The sequence below is a fragment of the Seriola lalandi genome, unplaced genomic scaffold, assembly GCF_002814215.2.
Source record: "Seriola lalandi dorsalis isolate HSWRI2012SDOR001 ecotype SW California unplaced genomic scaffold, Sedor1 jcf7180002054689, whole genome shotgun sequence".
Lineage (NCBI taxonomy): Eukaryota > Metazoa > Chordata > Actinopteri > Carangiformes > Carangidae > Seriola > Seriola lalandi.
This window is the reverse complement of record NW_019525242.1, coordinates 1,685,209-1,699,872: the sequence shown is the minus strand read 5'-3', so window position 1 is coordinate 1,699,872 and position 14,664 is coordinate 1,685,209. Positions and strand designations below refer to the sequence as shown.

Below are 14,664 nucleotides of genomic sequence, written 5' to 3'. Positions count from 1 at the left end.
AGCTAGAAAAATTCAAAAGCTGTATTCTGTTTAGTTTGCAGCATCTGAGCTGTTTTAAAATTCATTTATTTATTATTTTGTTTGACTCTTAAGTAAATGTCATTCATACAAGAGTCCAGCTTCTGACCTCATCAGAATGCTCCTTTGTTTCTTTGCTTTTATTGAGCCATCTGGTGTTTCACAGGCAAATAAAAGAGAAAGAGAAATTCACACTTCATTCTATTTCTTGCATCATAAATCCAGGAAATACTTTCACACCCACAGTTTCAGGGAATAAATTCACTGACCACTGACAAAAAAATCAATTGCAATAAACTGATTATGATTGGAAGGAGGTTTTTGTCTAGCCATTGTGAAAAGGGGAATTCAATGTAACCTCAATAAGGTGAGCAAAAATACATTATTCCCTCTAATTTTTTTTCCTCCCTGACTCCGCTTCATTCTACCCTTTGTTCAGTATATTACTTTTGAGGAGATGGTCTGGAGAATGGTTCCCATTTATATGCATTAACTAGACAGGTGCACACACACCACATCAGCCCTTTGTTGCGATGATAATTTACATTCAACTGTCTCTGGTGTTTGTTCATACGTGTAACTCCTAATGGAGAGGCCGCACTGACCTGGGATCAGTTTTAATGTGCTTCTGTCTTTTCCAGGTGACATCATAACTGGGAACAAAGGCGGAGATGGACAATTTGCACGGACTGACCTCACAGGTGAGTGCACGCGTAATGGTGGCAGATGTCAAATAATGTGCTGCATCCGTCTACTGTTTCTAAACAACTACACTGCAACAGCAAATATATTTCTATGTAATCTCTGGCTGGATTATGCTCAGAGGGGACATATTTTTTAAATGAATGGATGAAAAGCTACAGTTAAAGGCAGTGGAGTCGGTACGTGCACAGCTGTCACACCAGAGACTGGGGTTCACATCCAAAGCCGTCTGTGGTTATGTTTAGGCAGCAATAGCACTCTGGTTAGGGATAGTGAAAGATCATGGTTTTGGTTAAAGGAGCTATTTGTATGTTTTGCTATTACTGCATAGCCAACGTTAGCATTAACAGCTGTGTACTTACCAGTACCACCGAGTTCAGCATCAAACTTTATTCCTTTACTCACCAACAGCTGTCTCCAGTGGTGGAAAGCAATGCCGATGTTAACTCATGTCTTTATTACGTCTTTTCTTCTACTGAAGTTAGCCCGGCCTTTCTTGTCACTTTCCGATAGTGACTCACTGTAGTCTCCAGTCTGCCCCAAAGACATGGTGCTGCTTAGAGGGCGAATTATATCCTCTTGTCTTGGACACGCAACGATGGCTGAAATTCTTGTCAAGCGACAATTACCACCACCCACTCCCAGCGAGAAACCACGGTCAGCGGCAGAGAAAACTTACAAATAGCCCCTTTAAATTTAATATATATATCTTGTGCCTGAAGTGAACTTTTTCTTTATTAAACCAGACCTCAATCTTTCTCTAAACTTAACCAAGTGCTGTGAGGGTCTAAACATAACCATAAAACAGTTTAATAATGCATCTCTTCCTCTCTCATTAAAGTATGTGTCTTTCTTGTACAGTGCAGCAATGTATGTGCACAGGCGACCGCAAGCATATGTGCATTCAGTATTTATGGATTTTGTGTGTGTTTGTGTGTGTGTGTTTGTGTGTGTTGACACAGTAGAGGAGAAAGAGGACCCGAGGAACGGGCTGGCCCGCGGCCTGTACATCCCCTGTCCAGATCACTACAAAAACTACTGCGTCCACGGAGAGTGTCAGTTCCCCAGTATCCTGGCTCAGCCCTCCTGCAGGTACACACACACACACACACACACACACACACACACACACACACACACACAGAGTATTTCTGTATATGTGAGAATTAGTGATGGGTAGGGATTAGTACTTTTTGGGCATTGGACAGTCGACTGGTGACAGGAAATGAGGAGAGAGAGAGGGCGAATGACAAAGGGCGTCAAAGGTTATTGAGGCAGAGTCAAACTGGAGACACTGCAGTCAAACTATATGGTTTGCATCTTAACCACTAGGCCACCAGAACTCCCCATTTTGGACAGTATTCAGCAGTTAATGTCACAATATTTAAAAACGGTGTCTGAAACTTAAAAAGTGAGGTAACTACACACTGTTTCCTGAATATGGTATAATTTCAGCATAACACACTTGAGTTGGGACTATTGATTATAAATCCATAATGAGATCAATGTTTTTAAATAGCTAGCAATCAATAAGGCTACATTTATATTGGCTATTATGAGCAACAGTGCACAGATTCTAATGTAGCAATCAATTAAACTATATTTATCTTAGCTAATATTGGCCACAGTGTTTTTACAGTGTAACACTGATGGATTTATGGGTATAAACAAAGCCTAGATCAAGAAAGAGGCATCAGATGGGTTCTTTTGTTGCACCACAGTCTGAAAAAGTGTGCACTGGATAATTCAACATTTAGCAATTGCTAGGTATGTGCTGGATCCCATTTGTTTTTTAATCAGGCTTGTTTGTGTTGTATTAATACAAGCCGGTGTGCTCAGAGGGGTAAGTGTTTGATATACCCCCTGCTGTAGTCATAGGCTGTTGACCAGTCATATTTGCTGCACGGCTTCAAATTAATCCTGTGTTGGATTTCTCCCCAATCTGTGTAGATGTTAGTTTTTATTTCAACCGGGCATTATGATCCTATTTTCGCGAGTTACATTTCATCTTCAGAACCCACACACTGGAGCATCGTCATCTGTCTGCCAATGATAATACTTGGCTGTAAACACGCCACGATACTGCTGTCAACTTCACTGATGACTGACTCCTCGAGTGTGTCATCAGCAAGGTCCTGGAAATAATTTAGTATTTTTTATAGCGGCAAATAATAAAAATGTAACTCTATATATGCAGTTGTTCGACATCAGTATGTCTATTTTTAACAACATTGTTTCATATTGATTCATAAGAAGATATATTTGTTGTTTTAAGAATCAAAAACCAGCTCAATGTAGTTTTACATCTCCTCTCTCAGGCTTTTCTCTGGAGCTCTAGTAACAACAGGTCGGTGAGCCAATCAGAAGAGAAGAGGCTCTGAGCCACTCCTCTGATTGGCTGTCTGCTTTCTGAGTGATCCAATACAAATATAGCAGATTTCAGGTAGATACTCAGAGAAACCCAATCCTGCAAGGTTGGATGGTGGGTCCAGGTGGGCGGGGCTTGGGACATGGTTGATGGTGGTGACTGCTTTGTTGTGACATCACAAGGTTACAGAAGTCCTGACGACTAATTTTAAGGCTCAGTTTCTGAATACAGGCTGTGTGCATTTCTCTGTGGACTGAGCGCTTTGATACTTTCACAATATTAATATGGAACCTAGTCCTGCTTTGTAATCAAACAACACATTGAAATCTACTTTTATACAACATGGGACCTTTAATACAGATTTATTGTTACCACTACATGGCTTATATTACCTGAAACTTTCACTTAAACCTAGTCCCAACTCCAAACCTTTCACTTAAAGGATAATTACAGTTTACAATGACTTGGGTTTTACTTGTGTAGGTTTGGTCATAATTTAGATAAGGATTATTGTTACAGTGGCCAAACCAACAAAAATAAGATCCAAGTTGTAATAAACCAGAATTATCCTTAAGAGAAGCAAGTATACACACACTCAAAGACAGAAACAGCACATGGAGACAAACACACATTTGGACACACATGACCGGCCACACTCTGTCACACAGGTGCTAATGACAGTGTCTGCACTCACAGTGTAGATACACATTCTCATAAGCACCCAATATGCACTCGAACACAGGCAGCACATACGCAAATTTACATAGAGGCACAATGAGGAATGGTGTTAAAACCCACCGCCCACATAGACGCAGACACACACAGTGACTGTACATGTGTGCTCCTCAGGTCTGCCATCTTTTACAGCCTGATAGTGTAGCAGCCAGGGGGTCCTGGTATCTCTCTCTCCCCCTCTGTCTATCTCCTTTCTCTCTAACCTCGCTCGTCCCAGCTCGCCCAGCCTGGGAGTCCTCTTGCATACAGAGCATTTCTTAACAGAGAAATGTCTCTGCTGCCCCCTACTGCTGGTAGGAATTGGAGGCTGCATCCAAATACACTGGTCTTTTCTTTGTGAGAGTGGTGCATGCCCGTGTACACGTGTGTGTGTGTGCATGTGTGTGTGCATGTGTGTGGAAACGGAGCACAAACCCCAAACACAACAAGGTTGCACTGTTCATCGCACAGTCAGGTCAAAGGGATGGAGAATGTGGAGGGGACTGTGTTTGTACAGTGTGTGCTGCGTGCGTGCGTGCGTGCGTGCGTGCGTGCGTGCGTGCGTGCGTGCGTGTGTGTATCTTGGTGCCAAACAAGGATATGCAGGTGTTGGTGGGTAACAACCTCCCTGGAGACAGGAAAAGCAGGTAAAGAAGAGAGAGAGTGAGAGAGAGATTAAAAGGGGGACCATTTTAGCTTGTCTCCGAGGACAAAGATCATCCATTAGTATCTCTCCCTCTCTCTTTATGTGTGTGTGTGTGTGTGTGTGTGTGTGTGTGTGTGTGTGTGTGTGTGTGTGTGTGTGTGTGAGTGTGTGTGTGTTTGGCTCTCTCAGACTATGTCTACACTAAGCTGGCTAAATCTGAAAACACAGGATACCGAAGCTTAATATTAAAAAAACCTAATGTTATATCACATAGGGGAGATTAATGCAGAATCAATAGACTACTTTTAGGTAAATCTCTTTTTATAATTTTATTATTATACTTATTTTTTTTATTATTTGTGACTTATTTACATGTGTTAAAACAGGAGACAATTTTAATGGTGGGTACCTAATGTTTGTTTTGCGCAGAAAAACAAATGCTGCATGAACTAAGATGAGTGTTCATGTTCCCAGACTGTGATCTGATGGAAATTACTCAGGTTTTGCCACGTCACAAAGCTGGCTCACTTTTAAACAGGCTAGATCACCATGGTAACCTATGCTGTACAGCTAACCTGCACTGAGCAGGTTAACATTAGAGGATGAGATCAAAACGCAGCCAACAGTTTGACCAATGACCCATCAGTGTTTTCATTCCACCAAGATCCTGACATGAACATATGAACAGAGCGCTCTCGGTTGATAAAGAGCAGTAGTTGTGTAGGTCAGCAGAATCACTTCCAGGCTTTCCATTTCCACTCTGGTTTTTAAATTCAGAGTTTCCGACACTGAAGAATTAATATTCTTTCACTCCGAACAACTCCTGACAGTGTCAATGCTTTAACACTCTTATTCCATCACCTGAGGCGACTTTGTCATGATAACGAGAAATAAAAAAAGTACACCATGTGTAGTCTTTTGTGAGAAAAAAAAATAATCCACACAATATTAAACATTCTCCATGATTAGAAATACAACATTTCATCAGACAAACCTTATCGGGCGTGAGATAATTTTCTTCTCCTCTCTCCTGTTCTCTCTGCATAAACAGCCTTATGCCGCTTAAAATGTTTGTGCATCAAACATTCATACTATGTGATATAATTTGTTCATCCAAAAAGTAAAAGAATACTCTACATACAATACTATATATATAATAATTCACACACTTGTGGATTTCTGTTTCTACAGCTTATTGTCCTATTTCTAGTCAAGTCAATTTTATTTGTATAGAGCCAATTGACAACAGAAGTTATCACAAGGCACTTTTCAAATACAGCAGGTCTAGACCTTCTCATTATAATATTATTTATAGAGACCCAACAATTCCTAGTTATGTGATTATATTTTATACATTTCATATTATTATTAGGCATGTTCTCAGAGCTGGACTGGGCCACCAACAGTTAACAGAGCAAGTTGAAACCCAGTTTCATGATAAAGGTTATCCAGGATCACCAATGTCCTGGCCCAGTGAAGCCAAGTAACCTAAGACTGAGGTGAACCTGCTTCATGGTTCAGCTCCCAGAATCCTGTAGGGCAACACACAAGCAGCTAAAGCTGAACAATCACAGTTCTTGCACTCTCTTTGGTGCTACAGAAGGCCAGAGGTGGGTCCAGGTGGGCGGGGTTTGGGGCATGACTGAGAGTGGTGACTGCTTTGTTGTGACATCACAAAGTTACAGAAGTCCTGACAGCTCCTTTTAAGGCTCAGTTTCTGAATACAGGCTGTGTGCATTTCTCTGTGGACTGAGCGCTTTGATACTTTCACAGTATTAATATAGAACCTAGACCTGATTTATAATCAAACAACACATGGACATCTACCTTTATACAACATGGGACCTTTAAGGAAGCACACAACAGCTGGAGCATAAGCATCAACACAGTAGCTATGCAACATCTCCTTAATGCGTAGCTATAATTCCAGCTTAAGCGTGGACAAAGGCCCAGAATGAAGAGAACATTAGGCATTTCAAGCTGCTTACTGTGAACACACTCGCGCTGTCTCTCTCTGCTTCAGTTTCCCACTGCAAGCCCCATCAGTCATGTTCATCTCAACAGTCACAGCAAAGAAAAAGCACAGTCACCACGCTGTCACACAAATGCATTGTTCCATCACAATGTCTTTATCAAACAGGTACTGACGTTTCAATTAGAAACACAAAAATAATTAAACTGTCTCTCGGTGCAAATGAATGACTTGTTTTCTCCCGCTCTTTCTTTTCTCTCACTCGTGCATGTGTCTGTGTGTGTGTGTGTGTGTGTGTGTGTGTGTGTGTGTGTGTGTGTGTGTGTGTGTGTGTGTGATCTCAGCTGTCACTCGGGTTTTAGGGGCACCCAGTGTGACATCAAAGAGTACAACGTGCTCTATGTGGTGCCAGGCTCTGGCAAACTGCACTATGTCCTCATCGCCTCTATCATTGGAGCACTCCAGGTGGTCATCATCTGTGTGGTGGTGCTCTGCATTACCAGGTGAGTCATACCCTAACTCAGACACACACACACACACACACACACACACACACACACACACACACACACATTCAAACACAGCTTTCTAATGAGCCTGGGAGCAGCATTTTCCATGTTGTGTGCATTTGGGAGTCACATGGGGGGGGGCTGTGGAGCTCCTAAGCCTGGAGGAGACAACTGAAAGGTCACCTTGCCTAGAGAGAAAGTACTGTCACCTTCTCTCTGGAAACACACACACACACACACACACACACACACACACACACACGCACGCACGCATGCACACAATACACGTTTTCAGATGAGTATGTGTCTGTGTGTGTTAAGAACAGATACACAAAGATACCTGTGTGGGAAGGCAAGCGCTTTGTATTCACAGTAAAAACCACACACACACACACACACACACACACACACACACACACACACACACACTTATGCCCTGCACCTTGTCTGCCTCCAGCTGACCTAAGCAATTTATGACATTTAATAAAAGATTTTAAGAGTTTTGGCCGAGACAAAACTGCTCCTCTGAGCAAAGGAGGGGAGGAAGAGGAGGGGCAAAATGAGAGAGTGAGCAGTTGAAAAAGGTGCAGGATGAGAGGGCAAGGAGAGAAGATAAAGGAGGAAAGAGAAAATTATATTATACACTCAGCCTTATAAAAGTCCACAATACAGCACACGGCTCTCACTTGAAGATTACTGAATAAACGAATGTGTAAATGAATGAATGAATCTACACAGACATGTATTTCATTGTCTAGTGACTGACTCACCTCAGTGTCCTATCTCTGTCGGACCGATTGAGCTTTGTTATGTGCGTTTTATGAATGTTGCTGGAGTTTTATGCGGTTTCCACTTATTGTAAAGACTTGCCATTCGCTTAAAGGACAAACAGGTGGGAGCGGAAAAGGTCATATCTATGCTTTGCCTCTCGTGTATGACATTCTGTCACATCTCGGAAAAGGTCTGCTCCAAAGGGTTTTGTTTCGAGATACCTTCTTATTGCCACATTTTCTATATTTTCATCACTGTCAACAAATCGCATACAAAGACCAAAACCAACAATGGATTTGTATGCTTCTCTTAACTTTCAGACTTCCCTGTCCCAACCCAAAGCCCAATGGATCCCACTAAAGATGTACTTTATGCAAAAGGCTAATTACATATTTTGTTGATTTTTGAAGTAAAAAGAAGTACAACTCCTGCAGAAAACAGTCTTTCTTCAAATGTTAATGCACTGTTGGTTTTTGTATCACTATATTCAAAAGTGGAACAAAATTAAAATGTAATTGTGGCATTTGCAAAAGTTTGGGCACAATGTCAGCACTTATTTCCACCCCCATGCTTTACAGCTGGTAATCTGTTCTTTTCATCAAATGCTGTTCTCTCTTTTTTGCGTCCAAACACATCTTTGGTGACTTTGGCCAAGGAGATTTTAGCTTCATCTGTCCACAGTACTTGTTTCCAAAAAGACTCCTAGATGTTGCTATGCATACTTCAGACTTTACTGATGAAGTTAAAGGTGAGGTTGCCTTCTGATGACTCTCCCATGCAGAACCTGGTTCTGCAGCTGCATCAAGGCTGCACAGTGAAACGGTGCACCAGCACTCCTGTGTCAGTTTAACCTTCCTGCAGCTCCTCTGCAGTCACAGGGCAGTTTTGCTTTCCCTTACTGCCCAGCATACATGCACTTTTATCTTGTCATGACTTCCACAGTTCTTTTTACCTGTCATTTTCATTCCTCCATTGTTTATATTCCTTTAGTCCATAATGGTACATAATGGTGAGCCACTTCTGAGCCATTCAGCATTGGCTCAGAAGTGGTTTTGAATGATATAAAAAGGGTTTTTTTAGGCATCAAAATGATTCAGTTTGTTTTTATACTGTTTCAGATTAAAGAGTTAAAGCAACGTTTTCTACAATTTCCCATTTAGAAAGGTTCAAGAAAAGAAACTAAAAAGTCCATAGCTCCCATGAGGTTAAGTTCGGGGGCTTGAAATTTCACACAGGAGTTTTCGACAGGATGTAGAAGGGATTTGATAACTTTTAATATTTCTTGCATACAGTATAGCCTTGTTATTGTTATCAAACATGACAAAAAATACCAATAAATACAATTTTTGAACTGATGTAGTGTAGATTTGGTTTTTCAGAAAATAGAAGATGATGCAATCAGCCTTTCTAAATAAGCAATTAGAAAATAATTTTTTTTTCAATTGTTAGAAATCCATATCTTTATTGTCCTTCGTTGTTGGTTTTGGTCTTTTGGAGTTGCCAGCTTTAACCTTTCAGAAATTATATCCGGACAATTTTATTGGGGTAGCTAACCACTGCCATGTATCTTCTTCTTCTTCTGTTTGTACAGGAAGTGCCCACGGACCAACAGGATCAACCGGCAGAAGCAGAACAATGTCCACTTCAGTTCAGAGAACACCATGCGCGCCTCCACTCGACTTATCTGAGCCCTAACACACCAGACAGAGTCCCACTCCACTTTACGGAGAGAGAGCTACGGCGTTTGATGTTCCCCCTTGTAGGCAAACCCCGACAATTAGGATCTGCTTCCCCTCACTCCTCGCCCTCTCTCCCAGTATGAACTTTAAGAATGCCCAGGGAGGATGGTGGCATAGCAAGGACAGAGCTGGAACACCAGTCAGTATTGAGACTCACTCGTGGGGTAATGTTCTCATCTGTCTCTACCCTTGCTGACCCCCCCCAGTTACAGATGTGTCTCCCTGCACCTTGTCACTTCCGCCCAGGGTTTTTCTGAAAAACTGAACCATGAGGTGTTTGGGGGTGTTGAGGATACTGAATGTGAGTGTGTGTGAGTGTGTATTAGATGTGTGAGCTTTGGTAGAGGCGGGGTAGCCAATGTCTGTTGTTTGTAGATGAGGGGTCAAAGCAAATCGGGGTAGTGCAAAGCAGGGTAACGGGCTTTAAATGAGGTGTGTGTTGTTCGGTCTGGGAGGGGGGTGGGGCGGGTTTCGGGTCTACACGTGATGCCTTGCACCTTGTGTTATAGGAGACCTTTGACAGAGGGCACAATGTTATTATAGAGCTCTCTGTTCGGTTGTGACGATGACGTCAGCTACTGTATCTTGGGTTCTATTTCCAATAGTTATTACTACGTTGTCTTGATGGGGTCATTTTTCTGTAAATGTAAATAAATAATTTATATCACGAAATGTAACATGCTGTGTCTGCCTCTGTTCATTATCATCAGATTCATGTTGTTCTCCAGGTTACATAAAATGTAATATTTAAAAGCTGTAGGATGGAGCCTGTTCTCTCCCGCATAGAGCTTACAGACAATATACAAAGTAGGTAAAACTGGCTTCACCTTGACCAATAACAACAGTAAAATGTTACTCTCAGTAGCACTGATTGATAACAATCTAATAATATATAATAATTTGTAATGACACTCACAGGAGCAACTTTTCTGCACTGAGTACTTTTACACTGATAGTAAAAGCACATTTTTAGTAATAATACTAATACATTTGAATATAACGTTTTCAGTGCAAGAAGTTTACTTTTAATGGAGTATGTTTCCAATGTGGTACCTTTACTTAAGTAACATCTACTTAAGGATCTGAATACTTCACCACAGTGTCATTGTATGAATATAAAATGTTTCCAACAGTTTCCCAATCCACACACACAGTGAGGGCCTTCAAGCTCTTTAGCCTGTTCCCCTACACAATAAAGGGAACCACAAAACTGGTAAGTAAAATACTTTGAAAATACTTTGGCCTACTTTTTTAGGCCTACTTTGCTCTGAAGGCCTAAATGTAATGTTCATTCTGCTATAGGCTACATCTATACTTTATCATTGCCTTCCCTGTTGTAGCATGTATTTATAACCAACTCTAAAGACACTAGCTCAAGAGAGCCGATGTCAACAAATGAACATTATTCACGGCTGTAAGTGTTTACCGCCACAAGATGGTGCGATATTCACCAACCGCCCGAACGGAACCAGTGGTTTGTCACGTATTGGTTTCACAGATACAGTGTGCAAGCGGCAGGACGTCGTTCAGTCTGAGAACAGTCGTTCATGGTAAATTAAAATGATTATTATTCTTTGTAATAGCACTTCCTTGGTAATGTGTCGGGTTGTCGTGGCCGAGTGGTTAAGGCGATGGACTAGAAATCCATTGGGGTTTCCCCGCGCAGGTTCGAATCCTGCCGACAACGGTACTCTATTTTCATATTTCACCTGTGATGAGAGAATACAGAATATGACATTGAAATCATGCAAATTCACTTATAAAAGCAAGAAAAGTCGTCTGGTATCACTTCTTCTTCTGCACACGTCTTCAGGTAACAAAAATGTTTTTGTTTGTTTGTTTGTTTGTTTGTTTGTTTGTTTGTTTGTTTGTTTGGGTTTTTTTTGTTTGTTTGTTTTTTGTTTTCTTTGTTTTCATTGTGATGTGAGCCATTAGTGACAGGCAGGACATGTAGGACTTTGTCAGCCATCTGAACAGAGTGAAAGATCCCTCTCATAAATAATTTGGATCTATAGTGAATGGGTTTTCCCGTTCATTGCATTAGCATTAGGATAAATCTTTTTGTGGACATACAAATCTTAAAGATTAAATATTTCAAATTGAGGTCTAGAACAAAAGCCTATATTGGTGGAAAGTAAGTAAGAAAGTATATTTACTCAAGTACTGTAGTTTGGTATTTGTGCAACTCTTACTTACTTTACTCAAGTATTTACATTTTATAATACTTTTTTTCTATACTTACATTCCCTTTAATGCAGGCCTTTAATTTAACAAATACATTTTCCACTGCTGCCCAGTTATCCATTCGTATTTGTAGGGTTAAGCAGCACAAAGCACACAGCAGTATTCCTCAAGATCGCATGCTCTTGAAAACATAAAAGTCACACTGTTATTAGAAACGCTACGAGACTATTCTAATTAGGGAAAGATCATAGTTTTTATATGAAGTTCTTAATTGTGCTCAGAGTCGCCCATGGGTCATTCTGGCAAAAATGTTCCCAGCCTGTTTTTAAAGGACCTGCAGTCTATACAGTACAGGCATGTGTTTGTCTGTCTGACGGGCAGATTCCTTGTCTTTTATTGTCCTCAAACAATTAATGATTTCAAAATGACTTTACCCAGTTTAACACAGAGAACTTGGGCAGTGACACATTCGCAGTGACACTGATAATATAGAAATCCAAGTGTTTATATGCTTTAGTCTGATGAATCTGAAATATCTGAAATAGCAAAGAGAGCCCCTCTTTTCACCTTCGGCAACAGCCTCATTAAATTCATTAGGAAGAGTCTGTGAGGCTGTTTGAAATGAGACGCCCACTGAAGACCGTCTAGTCCCACAGTCCATGCCTTTTACCTTTCATCTCGCTCCCCTAACCTTACCCCGAATTAAAACCTAAAAAGCTGGAGGCCCTTGCATTTCGACCCCTGGGCACACCCCTATTTGTATACACATCTGTGTGTCTGCACAGAACCCAGCAGACCCCAGTCAGTGTAATCCTGTCAGTTTCCTGTCCTGTCCTGCTGGTTTCGGCTCAAATCCAGTGGGCCCGGGGCCAGGGAGGAGCAGGAAGGAAATCTCTGTGAAAGTCTGTGAGTATCTGCTCTCATCTGAGGTGGAAGAATGCAGTGAATGCTACCATTAATGGACAGCAAGATTATCCTAAAGTGGATTTTGCTTTTACTACAAGAAAAGTTCCTCCTCTCTGTGTTTCTTCCATGTTCTGACCATAGACTGTAAAGGTCATGACATATACAGGTATGTTATTTAAAGGTAGGCAACATCACATATAGTCATCTAAGATGTAATCTGCAAAAAAAAAAAGTGTACCACTTGTCACTATTACTTTTTATTACTTGGATTTACATGATGATGTTTAAACATGGTCAAGTGCAGGTTGACTGAGCACAAAGTGTGTTCCACTAACAGCTTGCAAAGAGGTGGCTGGTAATGAGGAACATACTTCACCAGTGTTAACTGGGACAATATGCTCCCATGGATGCAACTTGAAATTCGATGTTAGTCTTTTTAGATTCAACCGAAGCAAATCAGTTTACTTTCAGGGTTAAATTAACTAGAACGAGTTTGTAACATTATGGTGAGTTCTGTGTAAAAATATGCTAAAATAAAATCCAATCTGTAAGAAAGTCACACACATAGGGGCATGTTTGGGTCCTACTCTGAAAATATAACTTAATCCCCTGTAATTATGAGGAAATTTGTGACTAACACTAGTATTTTAACATTAACGAAGTGTGGAGTAGATGAAAAGCTTGCTAAAAAAAAAAAACAGTCGCAAGGTGTGAAAACAATACAGTAGGATCCAATCTAATGCTAACATTAAATGTTACTGAGTAAATGTGTTGTTAAAGATTAACTTTATTGTGATATCTTCTCAAAAAGTGTTTCTCACTGGTTCATAGACCTGGTGAAGTGTTGAATTACGCACTACCTCAAGGCTTAAACGCCGGAAATTCACCATACTTTGAAACAAGTGTGTGTGCACAGCGGTCACAGAGGTTCACCTTGTATTAATCAGTTTATGCACTGGCACTACTAGTGAAAGCATTAAGTAAGTTATAGCAGGGTATATATGAGTTAAATGTGTTATTATTATAAATCTGCAGCTGTTAGGGGGCCCAAGGTATTTGTAGTACCTTGCCCAGCAGTCCCAGCAACCCTTCCTGTAGTGCCAAAGATGCACGGAAGAGCCTTTTACAGAACTTACAGAACAGTATGTGCTGTGAATTTGTACCGTGTGTTACAATCTAATGTACAAGAGAGATAACGCAGAGTAAAAACTGATTAGTCCTGTGATCAATCAGATGGCCCTGTCGAAAACTCATTCTGTTTTCTACACACAACAAGTACACACAGAAATAATTCCCCCGTACACACACTCCATACTCAACACCCTCTGAGAGTAGCAGATAGGTACTAAGCATTGGAATCTGACACTTATATTAGAAATGCATAACTCCTTATCTGGCTCCTCACTATTTCACACAGCATGTTTGAACATGCTGGCTTGTAGATAATGCACATACCACTGAATATTAAGAATTTCCTCCCAAGAAAACCCAGCATGGTGTGAAGAGAGGCACCAGTGGTGAATGAAATAACAGCTAAATAAAAAAACATCATTTTGCTGGGAGGCACATGGCTGTCTCTCAGGGATCCACACTTTGGGAAGCATCAGGCTGAATGGTGAGGAAAGCCTACCCATTGATTTTACAATCAACAAACTGCACCTCAACTCCTTTGGCAGTGAAGGATTGGCCTATTGATTTGAAAATTGATGGTGTTGGACACATGAAAACTCAGACACTCACAGGAACAAACAAGCAACCACACATACACAAGGCATTTCCTCACATTCTGAGGGTATGTGTGTAAAGTTAACACCTCGAAAATTGGTCCATTAACTTCGAAATTGATGGCATCACAGTAATCACACGCCACAGAAAACACACACACACACACACACACACACTTCTCTACCAATATACAAGGCCACCTTTAAGTGAGCGTGTGTCTAACACACGCTGGTCTGTGAAAAAGGGTCATTTAAAGATCCACCGCCATCTGTTTTGGCCCCAGCATGCCATTTTCCCCTCTGTGGGGGCCTTTGATTTCGCGACAAAAGGGTACCATTGCTTCCTTCTTTCCCACTGTGCAACCAGACATTCTGTCTGAGCAACAAAAATACAAATCAAACACTGCCGGG

At 41.0% G+C, this 14,664-nt stretch overlaps 1 protein-coding gene and 1 non-coding gene across 3 annotated transcripts in view; both read left to right on the top strand.

Annotated features, from left to right (window-relative positions):
* The window catches only part of tmeff2a (transmembrane protein with EGF-like and two follistatin-like domains 2a), a 110,453-nt gene extending 100,337 nt beyond the window's left edge, over positions 1-10,116 (top strand). The window contains exons 7-10 of one of the 2 annotated variants that reach the window (XM_023423205.2): positions 660-719; positions 1,686-1,812; positions 6,765-6,923; positions 9,292-10,116. In XM_023423205.2, the coding sequence (XP_023278973.1) occupies positions 660-719; positions 1,686-1,812; positions 6,765-6,923; positions 9,292-9,388 (443 nt within the window). In that variant the 3' untranslated portion in view covers positions 9,389-10,116. Of the gene's footprint in view, positions 1-659; positions 720-1,682; positions 1,813-6,764; positions 6,924-9,291 lie in introns of both variants that reach the window. The other variant, XM_023423204.2, reaches the window with a different exon arrangement.
* A 928-nt stretch (positions 10,117-11,044) lies between these two features.
* Positions 11,045-11,126, top strand: trnas-aga (transfer RNA serine (anticodon AGA)). Its single transcript has one exon. It is a non-coding gene; the product is annotated as a tRNA-Ser (tRNA).
* Positions 11,127-14,664: the final 3,538 nt, after the last annotated feature.